General features: G+C 40.0%; 2 protein-coding genes across 4 annotated transcripts in view; one reads left to right on the top strand and one right to left on the bottom strand.

Moving 5' to 3' along the window:
* Positions 1-8,913, bottom strand: part of anapc5 (anaphase promoting complex subunit 5) — a 61,641-nt gene extending 52,728 nt beyond the window's left edge. For both annotated transcript variants that reach the window (XR_015761263.1, XM_043715731.2), the window contains exons 1-2: positions 8,147-8,913; positions 7,094-7,173 (exon numbers count right to left, since the gene is read on the bottom strand). Coding sequence is in view for 1 of the 2 variants with exons in the window: in XM_043715731.2 (XP_043571666.1) it covers positions 7,094-7,173; positions 8,147-8,359 (293 nt within the window). In the remaining variant the exon portion in view is untranslated. The remainder of the gene's footprint in view (positions 1-7,093; positions 7,174-8,146) is intronic.
* Positions 8,914-10,844: 1,931 nt separating this feature from the next.
* Positions 10,845-17,857, top strand: part of rnf34a (ring finger protein 34a) — a 31,103-nt gene continuing 24,090 nt past the window's right edge. Inside the window, exons 1-3 of one of the 2 annotated variants that reach the window (XM_043715734.2) lie at positions 10,845-10,976; positions 14,066-14,284; positions 16,140-16,532. In XM_043715734.2, coding sequence (XP_043571669.1) covers positions 10,971-10,976; positions 14,066-14,284; positions 16,140-16,532 — 618 coding nt within the window. In that variant the 5' untranslated portion in view covers positions 10,845-10,970. Of the gene's footprint in view, positions 10,977-11,046; positions 11,226-14,065; positions 14,285-16,139; positions 16,533-17,857 lie in introns of those variants that run through there. The other variant, XM_043715732.2, reaches the window with a different exon arrangement.

Raw genomic sequence — 17,857 nt, forward strand, 5'->3', positions numbered from 1 at the left:
GAAATGCAAAAATTCCATCTTCTTCCTTAGTTACTTCTAGCACGTTTCTTTGTATTTTATGTACAAGAACACAATACCTCTACATTCCATAATTTGGAATCCTCCTCCATTTGAATAGTAGTTTGCCTTCTAATTCTTACTACTAAAATGCATGATCTCATGTTTTCCTAAATTAAACTCCATTTGCTAAGTTTTTGACCACTGACAACTTATCTATATCTCCTTGCAGGTCCCTTATGTCTTCTTCATAATATGTCCATGCACCTAGTTTTGTATCATCAGCAAATTGGTTACATTTCACTTTGTCCCTCTCCTTCGCATCATTTAAATAGATAGTAAATAGTGGAGGCCAAAGGACTGATACTCATGGCACTTTACCAATTACATCTTTACAACCTGGAAAAAAACAGTTAATCCTAATTCTCTCTATTGTGACCACCTTAGTCATGCTTAAACATTTTCCCCAATAATTTGAGCTCTTATCTCGTGCAGTCATATTTTATACGGCAGCTTATCAAATGCCTTCTGGAAATCCAAATACACTACATCTGCTGGTTCCCTTTTATCAACTCTGCTTGCAATATCCTCAAAGAACTAGCAAATTTTTTAAACATGATTTCCCTTGCACAAAACTATACTGACTCCGTTTGATCGTTAAGTTTTTTTTTGAAAACGCCCTGCTATTTTTTCCTTAATAATCCACTCTAGAATTTTCCTAACGACTGATGGTCTACAATTTCCTGTTTTCTGTCAGCCTCCTTTGTTGCACCACATTAACAATTTTCCAATCAGCTGGAATAAATCCTGGAATCCATTGAATTCTGTAATATTTTGACCACTGCCTCCATTCTCTCTGCAGCCAATTCCTTCAAAACCCTTGGATGCTGGCCATCAGATCCTGGTGACTTGTCTGTCTTTAGTCCCATGAGTTTGTCAAATACTTTGCCCCTCAATATAGAAACTGTTACAAGATCTTTCTGCCCATTAGCATTTTGTGTATTAGTTATCTTTGGATATTTATAGTGTCCTCCATTGTGAAGACAGATGTAAAATATTGATTTAAAATATCTGCCATTACTCCATTTCAGGTTATTAATTTCACAGTTTCATCCTCCAAGGGTCTCACATGTAGTTTAGCTACTTTTTTTATATACTTGAAGATCATTATGTTTGGTTTTATATTCCTTGACAATTCGTGTTCCTACTCAATTTTCTCCCTTTTTAAAAGCTTTTCAGTCACTCCCAGCTCCTAAAAAAACTCCCCAATCATCTGACCTACCATTCGTTTTTTTCCTACTTTGTATGCTTTAGGTTTTGACTGGACACTCCTTTGACTGCCTTTTTAAAAAAATTTATTCATTCATGAGATATGGGAATCAGTGGCTAGGCCAGCATTTATTGCTCATTCCTAGTGGTCCTTGATAAAGCGGTGAGTTGCCTTTTTGAACTGCTGCAGTCCATAGGCTCTGGGTAGACCTACAACGCCATTAGGAAGAGATTGCACGGATCATGACCCAATGACATTGAAGGAATGGTGAGAGAGTCTTGGAAGGGAATTTGCAGCTGCTGTCCCCATGTATCTACCACCCTTGTCCTTCTCGATAGAAGTGGTTTGGAAAGATTCTGGAAGGTGGCGTCTAAAGAGCTTTGGTGAATTTCTGCAGTGCATTTTATAGATGGTATACACTGCCTCTACTTAACGTCAGTGGTAGAGGGAGTGGATGTTTGCACAAGTGGTGCCAATCAAGCAGGCTACTTTGTTCTGGATAGTGTCAAGTTTTGATTGCTGTTGGAACTACACTCATCAAGACATGTCTGGAGTTCTATCATTTTTCTGACTGGTGGACAGGCTTTTGGGGTACAGGAGAGAAATTACTCACTGCGGGATTCTGAGCCTCTTCCTCTGTTCTTGCAGCCACTACATTTACATAGCTAGTTCAATTCAGTTTCTGATCAATGACAACTCTCAGGATGTTGAAAGTGGGAAAATGCCATTGAATGTAAAGGGGACATAGTTAGATTCTCTCTTCTTGGAAATGAGCATTGCCTGGCATTTGTGCAACACAAATGTAACTTTTTAACCCAAGCCTAGATATTGTCCTGGTCTCGCTGCATTTGGACATGCCTCTGTCTCTGAGGCATTACAAATAGTGCTTATTAGTATTATTAAAAATACGTAAGGAGGAGGAGATGCAAGTTGTGAAAAGGAATAAACCAGGAAATTACAGGCCAGTCAGTTTAATTTCACTGTTTCAGAAACTACTGAAAGCAATTTTGAGGTATAGAATTAATCTGCAGTTGGGAGATGCAGGGATTAATCAAGAACACTCATCATGCTTTTGTTAAGGGGAGGTCATATCTGGTCAAATTGATTGAACTTTTCCAAGAAGTGACCTGGTGTACAGATGAGGACAATGCATTTGACCTAATCTACTTGGACTTCAGCAAGACTTTTGCCAAGGTATTATGTGGGAGATTGATAGCTCATAGATCCAATTGGCTAATTGGATCCAGAATTGACTGAGTGGCAGGGAACGTCAAGGTACGTTTATGTAACTGAAAGACTGTGTTTAGTGGGGTTCCACAAGGATCAGTGTTGAGACCATTGCCGTTTGTGGTTTTTATGAATTATTTAGTCATGAATCTGGGAGGATTGATCAATACGTTCGAGGATGATATGAAAATTGGTGGGTTGGTACATCACGAGGAGGATGGTCTTAGATAACAGGGTGACTGAAGTTGGGAACTGGGTATTTGAATTTCTAGAAGAATGGGCAAAAAGGAAAAGGTGGTGGGGTAGTTTTGTGAATAAAGAACATTTCAGTACGGTGGTAAGTCAGAACCATACAGCATGGAAACAGACCCTTCGATCCAAAAGTCCATGCTGAACATAATCCCAAACTAAACTGCTCCTGGCCCATATCCTTCCAAGGAGAAAGTGAGGTCTGCAGATGCTGGAGATTAAAGTTGAAACTTTATTGCTGGAACAGCACAGCAGGTCAGGCAGCATCCAGGGAACAGGAGATTCGACGTTTCGGGCACAGGCCCTTCTTCAAGAATGAGCAGAGAGTGTTCAGCAGGAGAAGATAAAAGGTAGGGAGGAGGGACTTGGAGGAGGGGCGTTGGAAATGTGATAGGTGGAAAGAGGTCAAGGTGAGGGTGATAGGTCGGAGTAGGATGGAGGCGGAGAGGTCAAGAAGAAGACTGCAGGTCAGGAAGGCGGTGCCGGGCTGGAGGGATTCGGCTGAGACAAGGTGGGGGGAGGGGGGATGAAGAAACTGGTGAAGTCCAAGTTCATCTGTGGGATGAACTTGGACTTCACCAGTTTCTTCATCCCCCCTCCTTGTCTCAGCCGAATCCCTCCAGCCCGGCACCGCCTTCCTGACCTGCAGTCTTCTTCTTGACCTCTCCGCCTCCATCCTACTCCGACCTATCACCCTCACCTTGACCTCTTTCCACCTATCACATTTCCAACGCCCCTCCTCCAAGTCCCTCCTCCCTACCTTTTATCTTCTCCTGCTGAACACTCTCTGCTCATTCCTGAAGAAGGGCCTGTGCCCGAAACGTCGAATCTCCTGTTCCCTGGATGCTGCCTGACCTGCTGTGCTGTTCCAGCAATAAAGTTTCAACCATATCCTTCCAAACCTATCTTGTTCATGTATCCATCCAAATGCCTTTTAAACATTGTAATTGTACCCACATCCACCACTTCCTCAGGAGGTTCATTCCACATTCGAACCACCTGCAGTATAAAACATATGCCTCTAAGATCTTTCTCAAACCTCTCTCCTTTCTCCTTAAGAACATGCTCTGAATTTTAAAATTTCCCATTTTCGGAGAAAGACAACTACCATCGACTCTATCTATACCTCTCATTATTTTATAAACTTCTATGAGGTCACCTCACAACCTGCCACACTCCAGTGAAAAAAAATCCCTGCCTATCTTTATAACAAACCTTCCAAACCTGGCAACATCCTGGTAAATCTCTTCTGAAACTTCTCCAGCTTGATAATATCCTTCCTATAATTGGGTGACGAGGACTGGACACAGTCTTCTAGAAGAGGCCTCATCAACATCCTGTACAACCTCAACATAATGTCCTGACTCTGATACTCAAAAGGACTGAGCAATGAAGGTAAACATGCCAAACACCTTGTTAACCATCTTGTCTGTATGTGATGCAAATTTTAAAGAATTAGGCACCTGCATCCCTGGGTCTCTCTATTCTACAACACTACCCAAAGCCTTCCTATTAATTGTATAAGCCCTGCCCTTGTTTGTTGTATCAAAATGCAATATCTCGCATTTATTCAGACTGAACTCCATCTGCCATTTTTCAGCCCATTGACCCGTTTGATCAAGATCACTTTGTAACCTTAGAAAATCTTATTTACTATGCCACCAATTTTAATGTTATCCGCAAACTTACTAACCATGCCTTCTATTTTCTCATCCAAATCACTTATACAAAATGACAAACAAAACAGGATCCTGAATCGATCCCTGTGGAACACCGCCAGTCACAGGCCTTCATTCCATCATTACTCTTTGTGTCCTGCCATTAAGTCAATTATGTATCCAATTGGCAAGCTCACCCGGAATCCCATGTGACCTAACTTTACTAATTAGTCTACCATCCAAAACATTGTCAAACACTTTACTAAAATCCAAAGAAACAATGTCTACTGCTCTGCCATCATCAACCTTTTTGTTAACTCTCTCAAAAATCTCAATCAAGTTTGAGTTATGATTTTCCTCACACAAAAACATTTGGGAAGACATGCTGCCCACTCCCGATCAATTTTTGCCTCTTTAAAATGTTCATAAATCCTAGTTTTTATAATCTTCTCCAGCAATTTACCCACAACCGAAGTCAGATTCACAGGTCTATAGTTCCCCAGTTTCTCCTTACAACCTGACTTAAACAAAGGTACAACATTAGCCACCCTCAAGTCATCAGGCACCTCACCCTTAGTTACAAATGATACAAATGTTTTTGTAAGAGGTTACATAATTTCCTCCCTTACTCTCCACAACATTCTTGGATACATTAGATCAGGTCCCAGAGTTTTATCCACTTTTATATTCTCTAAGACCTCCCGAATTTCCTCTTCTGTAACGTGATCAGTTTTTAAAACATCAAAGTTTATTTTTCTGTATTTTCTAGATTTATTTCTTCATCCACAATAAAAACTGATGGAAAATATTAATTTAGTATCTCTCCCATCTCCTATGGTTCAACACAAAGGCAACCTCCCTGATCTTTAAGACACCCTATCCTCTCTCTAATTACACTCTTATTCTTAATGTATTTGTAGAATCTCTTTGGATTATCCTTAACCTTATCTGCCAATGCGATCTCATATCCCCCCTTTGCCTTCTTGATTTCTCTCTTAAGAATGCCCTACACACACTATGTTGATTAAGAGATCCAACTGAACCAAGTTGTCTATATGTAAAATAAGATTCTCTTTTCTTCTTCAGTAGAACCTCAATATCTTTATTCATCCATTGTTCCTTACTCTTACCAGGCTTACTCTTCACTCAACAGGAACATAATGCCTCTGAACTCGTCATCACACTCTTGAATGTCCCCCACTTGTCAGACACCCTTTTACCTACAGTCTACCCTCCAATCAACTTTTGGAAGTTCTTGTCTCCTACCATTAAAATTTGCCTCACTCCAATTATAGATTCAATAGATTGTGAGGTGGATGGCCTTAGGAGAATACAGATGAGCTGATCAGATGGGCTAATCAGTAGCAAATGGAATTCAGTGAGTGTGAGTTGATTTACTTGGGGAAGACAAACAGGTAAAGGAATATATGATGAATGGTAGGACCCCTGGTAAGCACCCAGAAACAGTGGGAATTTGATGTGCATGTGCACTGGTCACCTAAGGCAGCTGTGCAGGTACACAAAGTGATTAAGCTTTATTAGCTGAGGAACAGAGTTTCAGAGCAGGAAGGTCTGCTCAGCCTGTTTAAAAAAAAAGTTGTTTCAGGCCATAGCAAAAGTATTGTGTGCAGCTCTGTAATCCACATTATAGAAAGGATGTCATTACACTGAACAAGGTGCAGTGGAGATTTACGAGGACATTGCTTGGGCTGGGGAGAGTTTTAGTTATGAAGAAAGATTAAATAGACTGCAATTGTTTTCCTTAGAGCAGGAAATTGAGTTGGGGCATGATTGTGATGTATAAAATTTTGAGGATCACTGATAGGATAGACAGGAAGGAAATTTTCCCCTTGGTGTACATCAATGACTACAGGCATAGATTTAAGATAAAGGGCAGTAGGTTTAGAGGTGATGCAAGGAAATTTTTCTTCACCCAGAGGAACTCATTACCTGTAAGGATGGCAGAGGCAGAAACCCTCATACCATTTATAAAGCATTTAGATGTGCACTTGTGGTGCAAAGCTAAAAAGCTATGGGTCAGGTTTTAGAAAATGGGATTAGAATAATTAGGTGCTTGTTTTTGACTGGCACAAACTTGACAGGTCAAAGGGCCTTTTTCTATACTGTAGATCTCCATGACATTGTGCAATCATTGGCAAACATCCTCACTTCTAACCTTATGATGGAGGGAAGGTTGTTATTGAAAAAGAAGCTGAAAGTGATTGGGCCTAGGATACTGCCCTGAGGGACTTCTGCATAGATGCCCTGAGGCTAGAATGACAAACCTCCAATAGCTACAACTACCTTCCTTTGTGCCAGGTATGACTCAAACCAGAGTTGAGTCGAGTGTGGTGCTGGAAAAGCACAGCAGGTCAGGCAGCATTTGAGGAGCAGGAGAATCGACGTTTTGGGCATAAACCCTCCTGATGAAGGGCTTACACCCGAAACATCGATTCGCCTGCTCCTCGAATGCTGCCCGACCTGTGGTGCTTTTCCATCACCATGCTCTTGACTCTGATCACCAGCATCTGCAGTCCTCACTTTCTCCCAGAGGAGAGTCTTCCTCCGATTTCCATGAACTCTAGTTTGACTTCAGTTCCGTGATGCCACACTCAATAAAATGCAGCTTTGATGTCTAGGGTAGTCACGTGCACCTCACCTCTGAAATTGAGTTCTATTACAGATTTCTTACCTTGTACTGACAGCACTTGCAAGTTTAGGGCAGCAATCTTCAATAGTCTTAAGCAACTGAAATAATGTCATATCTGGGCCCTGTAACAAAGTAGTAAGGTGCATTTATAATTTTAGAACTGAAATTGAAGATAAATCAACAGACTTCAAAAAATTGCAGATGACACCAAAATTGGAGGTGTAATGGATAGTGAAGAGGGTTACCTCAGATTACAACAGGATCTGGACCAGATGGGTCAATGGGCTGAGAAGTGGCAGATGGAGTTTAATTCAGATAAATGAGAGGTGCTGCATTTTGGGAAAGCAAATCTTAGCAGGATTGACGCTTAATGGTAAGGTCCTAGGGAGTGTTGCTGAACAAAGAGACCTTGGAGTGCAGGTTCATAGCTCCTTGAAAGTGGAGTCGCAGATAGATAGGATAATGAAGAAGGCGTTTGGTATACTTTCCTTTATTGGTCAGAGTATTGAGTACAGGAGTTGGGAGATCATGTTGCGGCTGTACAGGACATTGGTTAGGCCACTGTTGGAATATTGCGTGCAATTCTGGTCTCCTTCCTATCAGAAACATGTTGTGAAACTTGAAAGGGTTCAGAAAAGATTTACAAGGATGTTGCCAGGGTTGGAGGATCTGAGCTACAGGGAGAGGCTGAACAGGCTGGGGCTGTTTTCCCTGGAGCATCGGAGGCTGAGAGGTGACCTTTATAGAGGTTTACAAAATTATGAGGGTCATAGATAGGATAAATAGACAAACTATCTTCCCTGGGGTTGGGGAGTCCAGAACTAGAGGGCATATGTTTAGGGTGAGCGGGGAAAGATATAAAAGAGACCTAAGGGGCAACTTTTTCACGTACAGGATGGTACATATATGGAATGAGCTGCCAGAGGATGTGGTGGAGGCTGGTACAATTGCAACATTTAAGAGGCATTTGGATGGGTAAATGAATAGGAAGGGTTTGGAGGGATATAGGCCGGGATGGACGGGTTGGACCGAAGTGTCTGTTTCCATGCTGTACATCTCTATGACCCTAAACGCATCTTCGAAAAGCACCCTCACCTGCAGCAATGGTAAATTCAATTTATTCATATGAAGACGTCTAGTTTCGATTTCTGGAGTTCCTTGTCCTTTACAAGTAGCCATTTCGTGCAACAAAACCAGAATTGAGATTTTGTGTGGAGTTACCCAGTCTTTGATGCCAAAAATATTTGCATGAACCACACCGTTGGCCATCATAGGATTGAAAAACATACTCTCGTGAACGCTGGCCATGATAACAAACAGTCAAGAAATCCAACTAAAAACTAGAACAAGATCCTCGACTCGAGAAAAACAAATAAAATCGACTCTTTCAGGTGGACCCAAAGACAATGAACATCGCAGACTCTACAACCGCACTGGGCCTGATGAAAACCGTGTTACATACCGAAGACATAAAAATAAATAAAAGAACGGCGGATGCTGATACATATAAAAGGACTTCGATATGTTAAAGATATTTCCTTTTGAGAGGAAGAAAAAGAGAGTCAACGAAGTATCCACTCTTCAGATTCAAAATTCATTTTGTTTCATCTTAAACTGTAAATTGCAGAAAAATCCGCCGCTCAGCAAATCAACCACCTGGCGTCATATGAATCGATACGATGAACACTTCCCTTAGATTGGTTCTGGCCAGGATTTATTGTATCAGAGAGCACCAAAATCAAAAAACAAAGGTCAGAGTATGCGATACGGATTTATCACATTTAATTACTGATTTCAATCTTCCGATACTGGCCGCCATTACATTACGCATGCGTAAACGCTCATGCAGGCGGTCCGCACCCGCGTATTAGTCAGTTCGAACCGGCGAGACATTTGCGCATGCTCCAGAGACGTTCTTTCACAACTGCGGAATGTGTCTCTAGCGAGAAAATCTGTTTCCTATTTACACTTGCGATGTTGTGATGACATCATCAGAGTGTGACTTGCTTGTCTTTTACTTCCGAGGAAGGGTCACAGATCTTCATTATGTGAACTCTTCTATTCCACATGTTGCTAGACCTTGAAGTTCTACAGTGTTTTTGTTTGCTTTGCTATGTGCAATCAATGTTTTGTACATCACACATGCAAAGAATGAGATGTTATAATAGTTTGTATTTATATAGTGCCGTTCCCAACCTTAGGACATTTTAAAGCCGCTTAAAGTAAATGCAGCAGCCTGTTTGCTCAAAGCAAACACTCCCAAACAATAATATGTTAATATATATCGTGTTTTGTGATTTTGACCGATAAGATAACCGAGTGCCTAGTCAATTGAAAGGACAGCAATGGTAGAGCAATTAAAATTTGAATTGTATTAAAGGCCCAGAAATGGAAAAAAAATCTCAAAGGTTTGTGGACGTGGACGAGATTGCAGAGATGGAGAAGGAGAGACAATGCGTGAACTTTAAATCAATGATGAGAGTTGTAACGTTGAGGTTTTGCTTATAACTACTGCGGGTGAAAGAGCACAGGGGTGTTGCTATACCAGTACTTTGCTTGGCTTAGGATATGGTTATCTTTTTGAGCCAGGGCTGCATTGGAAGAGTCAAGTTGAGAGAAAGCATGGAAGGAGGTTTTGGCAACAATTGAATAAGACACTTAATTAAGTGGAACTCAGTGGTCTTAGTGAAGGCACAGAATTGTGATCAAAAGGTCATTGAATCAAATACGTTACCGAGTTTACAAATAAATCTGCAGAATAAAACTTATCTTTCAATTCTGCTGCCAATAATCATGAATGAACTGAATTTTAAGAATTTTTTTTCCATGTAAGGTCACCTTATTTTTTGATTAAGCACTCTTCAGCTTTCTAGACTCAAATTAAGTGAAAAAGTTCAAAGACAAAGCATAACCACTGCTTTCATTTTTTTCCCTCAGTCAGCTGGTTATCATTTAACCCTCCTTTAGACCAATCTTCTGTGCCTTTATAAGTATCATTGGCATTCCTTTTCTGCTTTATACCATTATTTTGTATACTTGATCAGCCATGATCATACTAAACAAAACAAAACTGCAAATGCTGGAATCCAAAGGAGACAGGCCTGAGGCTCGAAGAACACAGCAAACCAAGCAGCATCAAGAGGTGCAAAAGTCGACGTTTCGGCTGTAACCCTTCTTCAGCCTATTGCTGTTCCTATGTGTGTATAATGCGATTTAGTTTCCCCTGCATTCAACGTCCTCAGTCCTTCCCGTTTATTTTCTTTCCTTTCCACGCATTTCCCTACATTCCAATCCCTGAACGTGCTGAAAAACCATACCTCACTTATTCTAGGTCATTGGTTTGAAATGTTAACTGGTTCTCCCTTTCTAATGCTGCCTGACCTGCACATTATTATTTTAACATTGTTTCCGATTGCTTTCGTTACGGAGGTAATAATTGACTGAAAGACCACTGAAGTTTTCAAAATAGGTGATTGAATGAAAATCATCCAAAGGGATTTTTTAAGAGTCTGAGTACACTTGTGCGGTAGTCAGCCACATAACAGACTGATAACAAAAGCAAAATATAACTGATACATTTCAAGTTGATGACCTTTCAACTGCACTGGTTGGGCCAGTTTCCAAGCTGCAATTTCCAGATAATTATAGCCCGGGCTCCACGTTACCCAGGGAGAGACAGAGAGAAAGGCTACTTTCCATTTCCGACGAATGGGATGTGACCTCATGCTTCTGATTGGTTGATACGGGTGTCAGTCTGACCGGATTCGACTGCAGCCTTCCTAGCGAGCGGTTGTGCGCAGCCGCAGTAGGAGCGCGAGAGGTTGACGGTGTCTCGGACTGTGCTCGAGCTCCTGAGCCTCTGGCACCGAGAGGCCGGACATGTTGCTGTAGTTTCAGGACGTGGAATCGAGCGACTGTCATGAAGGTACTTGAATCGTTGCTGATTTTAGAGCCTTCATTGTTACATTGAAGGAGCAAGCACCCCAATTTAACAATGAAGCTGCCGCCCTCTCTCCCACATCTCCACGCCTCAATCAAGATACGGAATTATTTTCAAACATAATAATATTTGGCTTGAACAGAGGACTTGATGCAGCTGCTCCCCGGTTTAGGAAAATCTAACAGCATTTGCAGGCAGCCTTGTTATTGCTGGAACTGGACGTCTGAAATGCGAGTGAGGGCCGTTTACTGATGGTGTTGGTTTTACTTTAATTTTGACATTTGTACCACAGTATAAGCGTAAAAGTGAGGTGTGTTATTTACTCGGGACAGCAGCAAAGGGAGCGAGATGCCTTTGCTGTCTGTTTGCCCGATTTAAGATTTGAAAGGAGAGGAACGTAACAGAATGTAAAATATAGAATTCCAGAATGTCTGTGATCAGTAGTTGACAACATTTATGTTTTCTTCGTCGTTTGATTGTGCTCATAATATTCAAGTTATGTCGATTTTTGATGTTTTTGCCCTCTACATGGTTGAACTGTGAAAAGTGTCTAGCCCACTTCAATGTAGTTGACGTTTTCGTGAAATACAGCTGCTGTATAATGAGCCTGTTAAAATTTTGAATATAAATTGTAATCCTAGCGATGAATTACTATCGTTTAGATCTTACAATTAATGAAAGACGTTTCTTTCAATTTTCGAATATAACAGGTGCATCGACATAACCTATATAACACTGTTTTACACACATTATATTGGGATTCGCAAATTATTCATTCCATTATCTCAGTCCAGCCTTGCCGGTAGGTGAAATTAAGCATCAGTAGCGGAAATAGGCTAATGATTTCACATTCCTGATGAGGGGCTTAAGCCCGAAAAGTCGACTGTCGTGTACCTCGGATGCTACGTTACCTGTCGTGCTTTTCCAAAACCACACTTTTTGACTCTGATTCTCCAGCATCTGCAGTCCTCACTTTCTCCTGATGATTTCAATAAGCCTATTTCGCAAGTGAAAATGAATGTGTATTTAAAAATATCATGAGACTGATTTTAATTAGCTAACATAAGTTATCTGCTTTTACAAAATGCCTTTTTAATTTAACGTAATTTCTCAAACTGATCAGACAATAATTGAGATTAAACCAAAGGAGGATACATTGAATCAAGCAAACTAAATCTTGGACAAAAAGGCAGATTGTAAATGTCTTATAAAAGGAAATGAATTTAAGGAGGTAATTCCTGAGGTTGAGACCTGCAATAAGGCTGCTGCATAAGATAAAGATGCATGGTATTACCAGTAATATATTAGCATAGATAGAGGATTGTTTAACTAACAGGAAGCAAAGAATGGGGATAAATAATTGATTTTCTGGTTGGCAATCAATGACTAGTGGTGTGCCTCAGGGATCAGTGTTGGGAGCACAATTATTCACAATTAACATAGATTTGGAGTTGGGGACCACGCATGGTGTGTCAAACTTTGTGGATTACACTAAGAGTGAGAGAGCAATGACGATAATGGACTTTGCAGTGGGACATAGTTTGTGAGCGGGCAAACATCTGGCAAATGGAACACAATGTTAATAAATGTGAAGTAATCCATTTTGGGAGGAATAACAGTAAAAAGGGCTATTATTTGAAAGGTAAAAGAAATGCAGTATGCTACTATCTGGGTGTCCTTGTGCATGAATCACTTAAGGTTGGTCTGCAGGTACAGCAGGTAATTAAGAAGGCAAATGGAATTTTGTCCTTCATTGCTAAAGTCATAGAGCCATAGAGGTGTACAGCATGGAAACAGACCCTTCAGTCCAACTTGTCCATGCCGACCCAATCTAGTCCCACCTGCCAGCACCTGGCCTATATCCCTCCAAACCCTTTCTATTCATATACCCATCCAGATGCCTTTTAAATGTTGCAGTTGTACTACCCTCCACCACCTCCTGTGGCAGCTCATTCCATACACGTACCACCTTCTGCGTGAAAAAGTTGCCCCTTAGGTCTCTTTTATATCTTTCCCCTCTCACCCTAAACCTATGCCCTCTAGTTCTGGACTACCCCGGGGAAAAGACTGTCTCTTTATCCTACCTATGTCCCTCATGATTTTATAAACCTCTATAAGGTCACACCTCAGCCTCCGATGCTCCAGGGAAAACAGCCCTAGCCTATTCACCCTCACTCTATAGCTCAAATCCTCCAACCCTGGCAATGTCCTTGTAAATCTTTTCTGAACACTTGGAATTGAGTTTAAAAGCAGGAAGGTTATGTTGCAACTGTACAGGGTGCTGGTGAGGCCACACCTGGAGTACTGTGTGCTGTTTTGGTCTCGTTACTTGAGAAAGGATACATATATACTGGCACCAGAGAGGGTGCAGAGGAGGTTCACTAGATTGACTCCAGAGTTGAGAGGGTTGACTTATCAGGAAAGACTAAGTAGACTGGGATTATATCCATTGGAATTTAGAAGAATGAGGGGGGATTTTACAGAAACATATAAAATTATGAAGGGAGAATGTTTCCACTGGCGGGTGAAACTAGGACAAGAGGGCAGAGCCTTAAAATTAGTCGGAGCAGATTTAGGATTGAATTGAGAAGGAACTTCACCCAGAGGGTTATGAATCTGTAGAATTCTATGCCCAGTGAAGTAGTTGAGGCTTCCTCAATGAAAATGTTTAAAGCTAAAATTGTTTTTTTGAACAGTAAAGGAATTAAGAGTTATGGTAAGAGGGTGGGTAAATGGAGCTGAGGCTACAATAAGATCAGCCATGATCATACTGAACGGCAGAGCAGGCTCGAAAGGCCAGATGGCCTACTCCTGCTCCTATTTCTAATGTTCTTATAACAAATATTTTATTGCTTTTTGTCATGACCAATATAAAACCCACAGCGCTAACACTTTACAATTGACTTTGTCTAGATGAGAGAAAATCAAACCGTTTCAGATGGTTAGCCTGCCAAATTAAATTATTTCTTAAAATGCTTGAGTGTTTCGAGAAGTTTGCAGTTTGTTGATTAATATATTGAATATGTTTCTTAAGCAATGCACTTCTGTATGAACTGAATTTGTGTTTTTCACAGGCTGGGGCCACATCGATGTGGGCTTCATGTTGTGGTCTGCTGAATGAAGTAATGGGTACTGGAACAGTGCGTGGCCAGCAACCTGGGTTTAGCGGAGGTACAGGTCCATTCAGATTTGCCCACAGCACAGGATACTCTTCATATCCCTCACCAATGCCAGAAGTCCAAAATATAGTCTGTAAAGGCTGTGGACAGGCCTTTTCTTTTCTTAGGAAGAAGGTGAGTTGGATAAAATTAAATTTGCTATACATCTAAATTAGTATCCATAAGCAAGGGCAGAGAGTGAGAATTCTTTTAAAAAATGATGAATTTGCAGCAGGTCATATGAGTTCCTTTCATAGATAATGGTGTAGAGTTAAGATTTTTGTGACAGGCTGCCAGATTTAATATTGCTTGCCAGATTTAATTTTATTTTAAGCAATTTGATTTTTTTTGTGAATTAATAATGACTAAAACTTCTATTTATATTGAGTTTTTAATACAGAATTTGAATCTAAGAATTCCCGATTGTTCATTATAATTATAATAGTGAAAAAATATTGAAAGGAAGGTGTCAGATGGCAATGGGACATTGACAGAATGCAGAACTGGGCTGAGAAGTGGCAACTGGAGTTCAACTTGGAAAAGTGTGAGGTGATTCATTTTGGAAGGTCAAATTTGAATGCAGATTACAGGGTTAAAGGCAGGATTCTTGGCAGTGTGGAGGAACAGTGGGATCTTGGGGTCCACATCCACAGATCCCTCAAATTCCACCCAAGTTGGTAGGTTGTTTAGAAGGCATAAGGTGCGGCTTTCGTTAGCAGGGGGATTGCGTTTAAGAGCTGCGAGGTTATGCAGCAGCTCTATAAATCCCTGGTTATACCACACTTGGAAAATTGTGTTCAGTTCTGGTCGCCTCATTGTAGGAAGAATATGGAAGCTGTAGAAAGGGTACAGAAGAGATTTTTACCAGGATGCTGCCTGAACTGGAGGACATGTTTTATGAAGAAAGTTTGAGGGAGATAGGGCTTCTGTCATTGGAGCGCTGAAGGATGAGCGTTGACTTGATAGAGGTGTACAAGATGATGAGAGGTGTAGACAGAGTGGATAGCTAGAGATTTTTTCCCAGGGCAGAAATGGCTATCACAAGAGGGCATTGTTTTAAGGTAATTGGTAGAAGGTTGAGGGGAGATGTCAGAGGTAGGTTCTTTACACAGAGAATGGAATGCACTACCAGCAGCAGTAGTAGAGTCAGATACATTAGGGACATCAGAGCAACACTTGGATAGGCACATGGAAAGACAGAACAATGAAGGGTATGTAGGTTAGTGTGATCTTACAATAGGATAAAAGGTTGACACAAATTCGAGCAATTAAGGGCCTAATACTGTGCTGTACTGTTCAATGTTCTAAAGGCAAATCCAGTCATTACTTATGTAAATTTTAATGTCTCATTACAAACATTTCTAGTTCTGTTAGCTATTGACAAGTCAATGATTTTAGAAGGGTAGTCAATATATTTACAAGTTTTCCACTTTTTTCTATTAATGGCTGACTAATTCTATTAGAATATTTTATGAAGTTAGTTATGAAGGTAGTTTTCATTCCACTTGTTATGAATCCCCTATATTTTGTTTCCATAATTATGTTGTCACAGTTTTGTAGACGTTTCCCTTGCATACTGAAGTAACTCCTTAGAAGGAAGCCTAGCATCACTGCTTTGATTGAACAGGTAAAGGGGCATGTAACAATTAATAAGACTCGTAAATTTACAGCTATTGCTAAAAATCGACACATGCTAATTCAATCAAAAATATATCATAGACAATTCACTATAATCATAACCAAAATCATGATATGTTGCACATTATATAGGAGTGTGTTGTTATAAGATAGATTATTGACTCACTGACTGAAAATGTTTATTAGCTTTTTAAAAATAATTCTACCTAACTTTACACGTTTCTATTAGAGCTCATCTTAACCTTAATTTAATGGAGATGTGATCTAAGGTTGTGTACTGTAGTTGTTTCACTAGGGAGGGGTTCAACTGGTGAAGTGCACTCTCTAAATGTATTCGTCTTTTGTTTGCCAGTATGTATGTAAGGACTGCAAGAAGAATTTCTGTTCATTCTGTTCAGTGATGCAAGAAAGTCTACGAAGATGCTATACCTGCCAAGTGTTGCAACAAACTTCCTTCCAGCGTAATGAGCTTATGAAAATAAAGGTCAAAGATCTACGTCAGTATCTAAGCTTAAGAAATATACCCATAGAAACATGTTGTGAAAAAGAGGACTTAGTACAGCTTGTATTGAGCCATCATGAATCGGATGCTGATGGATCAGACACAGAGAATATTCACTCAAGGTCTCAGAGTTCACAATTTTATACTAACCCTCCTGCCACTGCCTCAGCATCAGCAGCATCACCTTCTCAGGGGATTTCCTCCAATGAAAGACCCACCTCAGGAACTCCAAACATGCATCAGGTAGATAACTTTTCAAATATGTTGAATTTTGTTTTGAAAAAGAGACAACTTGTATGTCTTTTACAAATACATTCATAATCCAGTTATATCTTTTTAAAAAGTCTTAATTTGCTAAACTTTCAGCATTCTTAAGCAACAGAGAGTATACAGGCAGTAATGTTTGTAACCAAATATGTATGCCGCACTAATAGCATTCTTGAATATATTGGAACAGTGTACCAAAACCTGAATACACAATTTTCTCTAATATTTAGGAGACATACTTTTATTTTTCTCATCTATGGAGTTGATAAAACCATTGTGGACACTATTCTTATGCATTTTGTCATGTTAATGTCTCCCAGAATTTCATGCAATACTTATATTGAAAACATTTTCAGAGGTTGACATTTCTAGTTTTGCAAAATTAGTCTTGTTTTGTTTGCATAATTCCTTAGGAATTTCATTTAAACCACACACCAAAATAAAGTTACAGCATTATTTTACTTGCTGAAGTAAGATGATTATGGTAATTCTTTGATACTGCCTGGTATAGGAAAGAAGGAAGTGATTTTAAAAAAAGCACATTGGAAATAATTTCACAGTAAAACCTGTTGTATACAATTGCAAATTAAAACATTAGAAATCGCTTTGAATTAAAACAATAATCAGCAAGATACATCTGGTTAGCAATGTGTAGTTTAAATTTGCTAAGAAATATTTTAAACGATCAAGTAGTTTTGGAATTGTTTATTATCAAAGAATAAGATGTTGAGTAACAGAGGATATGAAACCCTAGGCTATTAAGGAGCAAATGGTTTGCAGTCAGAAGCACATAAATTCTAAGCATAAGATCAGGCTATTCATTGTAAGTTGTTTAATGTAATTACCATATTTATAATCTAACAAAGCTGCCTCCCACTCTTACCTTTTTACTACCTGGTCAAGTACATCTCTGTTCCTTTCTCTGACATGGATGAAGTCTCTCCTGAAATGCAACAGTACTGTATATTTCAGTTATCCATGGGGTTTCATGTTCCACATTCTCATCACTGCTGAAGAAATTATCCCAAAATTCTTTATTTCATCTAATACATCTCAGTCAGCAAGATAGTTGGTCTGTGATACGAACAACCGTGGGCCTCAAGTGAAGCAGTGTACATGATTCCTGCTTTCTATTTGTGTTTGGGTTTCTTTGGGTTGGTGATGTCATTTCCTGTTCTTTTTCTCGGGGGTGGTAGATGGGGTCTAACAGGATGAATGGAATAGGTGAACACAGTAGTATGGGATAATCAGCTGTATTTTCACCCTATGTTTCAAAATCTTTCTGATTTGCAACACTAGTT

The sequence above is a fragment of the Chiloscyllium plagiosum genome, unplaced genomic scaffold (assembly GCF_037043375.1).
Source record: "Chiloscyllium plagiosum isolate Xiang-an unplaced genomic scaffold, Cpla_swu_hap1 HiC_scaffold_24, whole genome shotgun sequence".
In the NCBI taxonomy this organism is placed as follows: Eukaryota; Metazoa; Chordata; class Chondrichthyes; order Orectolobiformes; family Hemiscylliidae; genus Chiloscyllium; species Chiloscyllium plagiosum.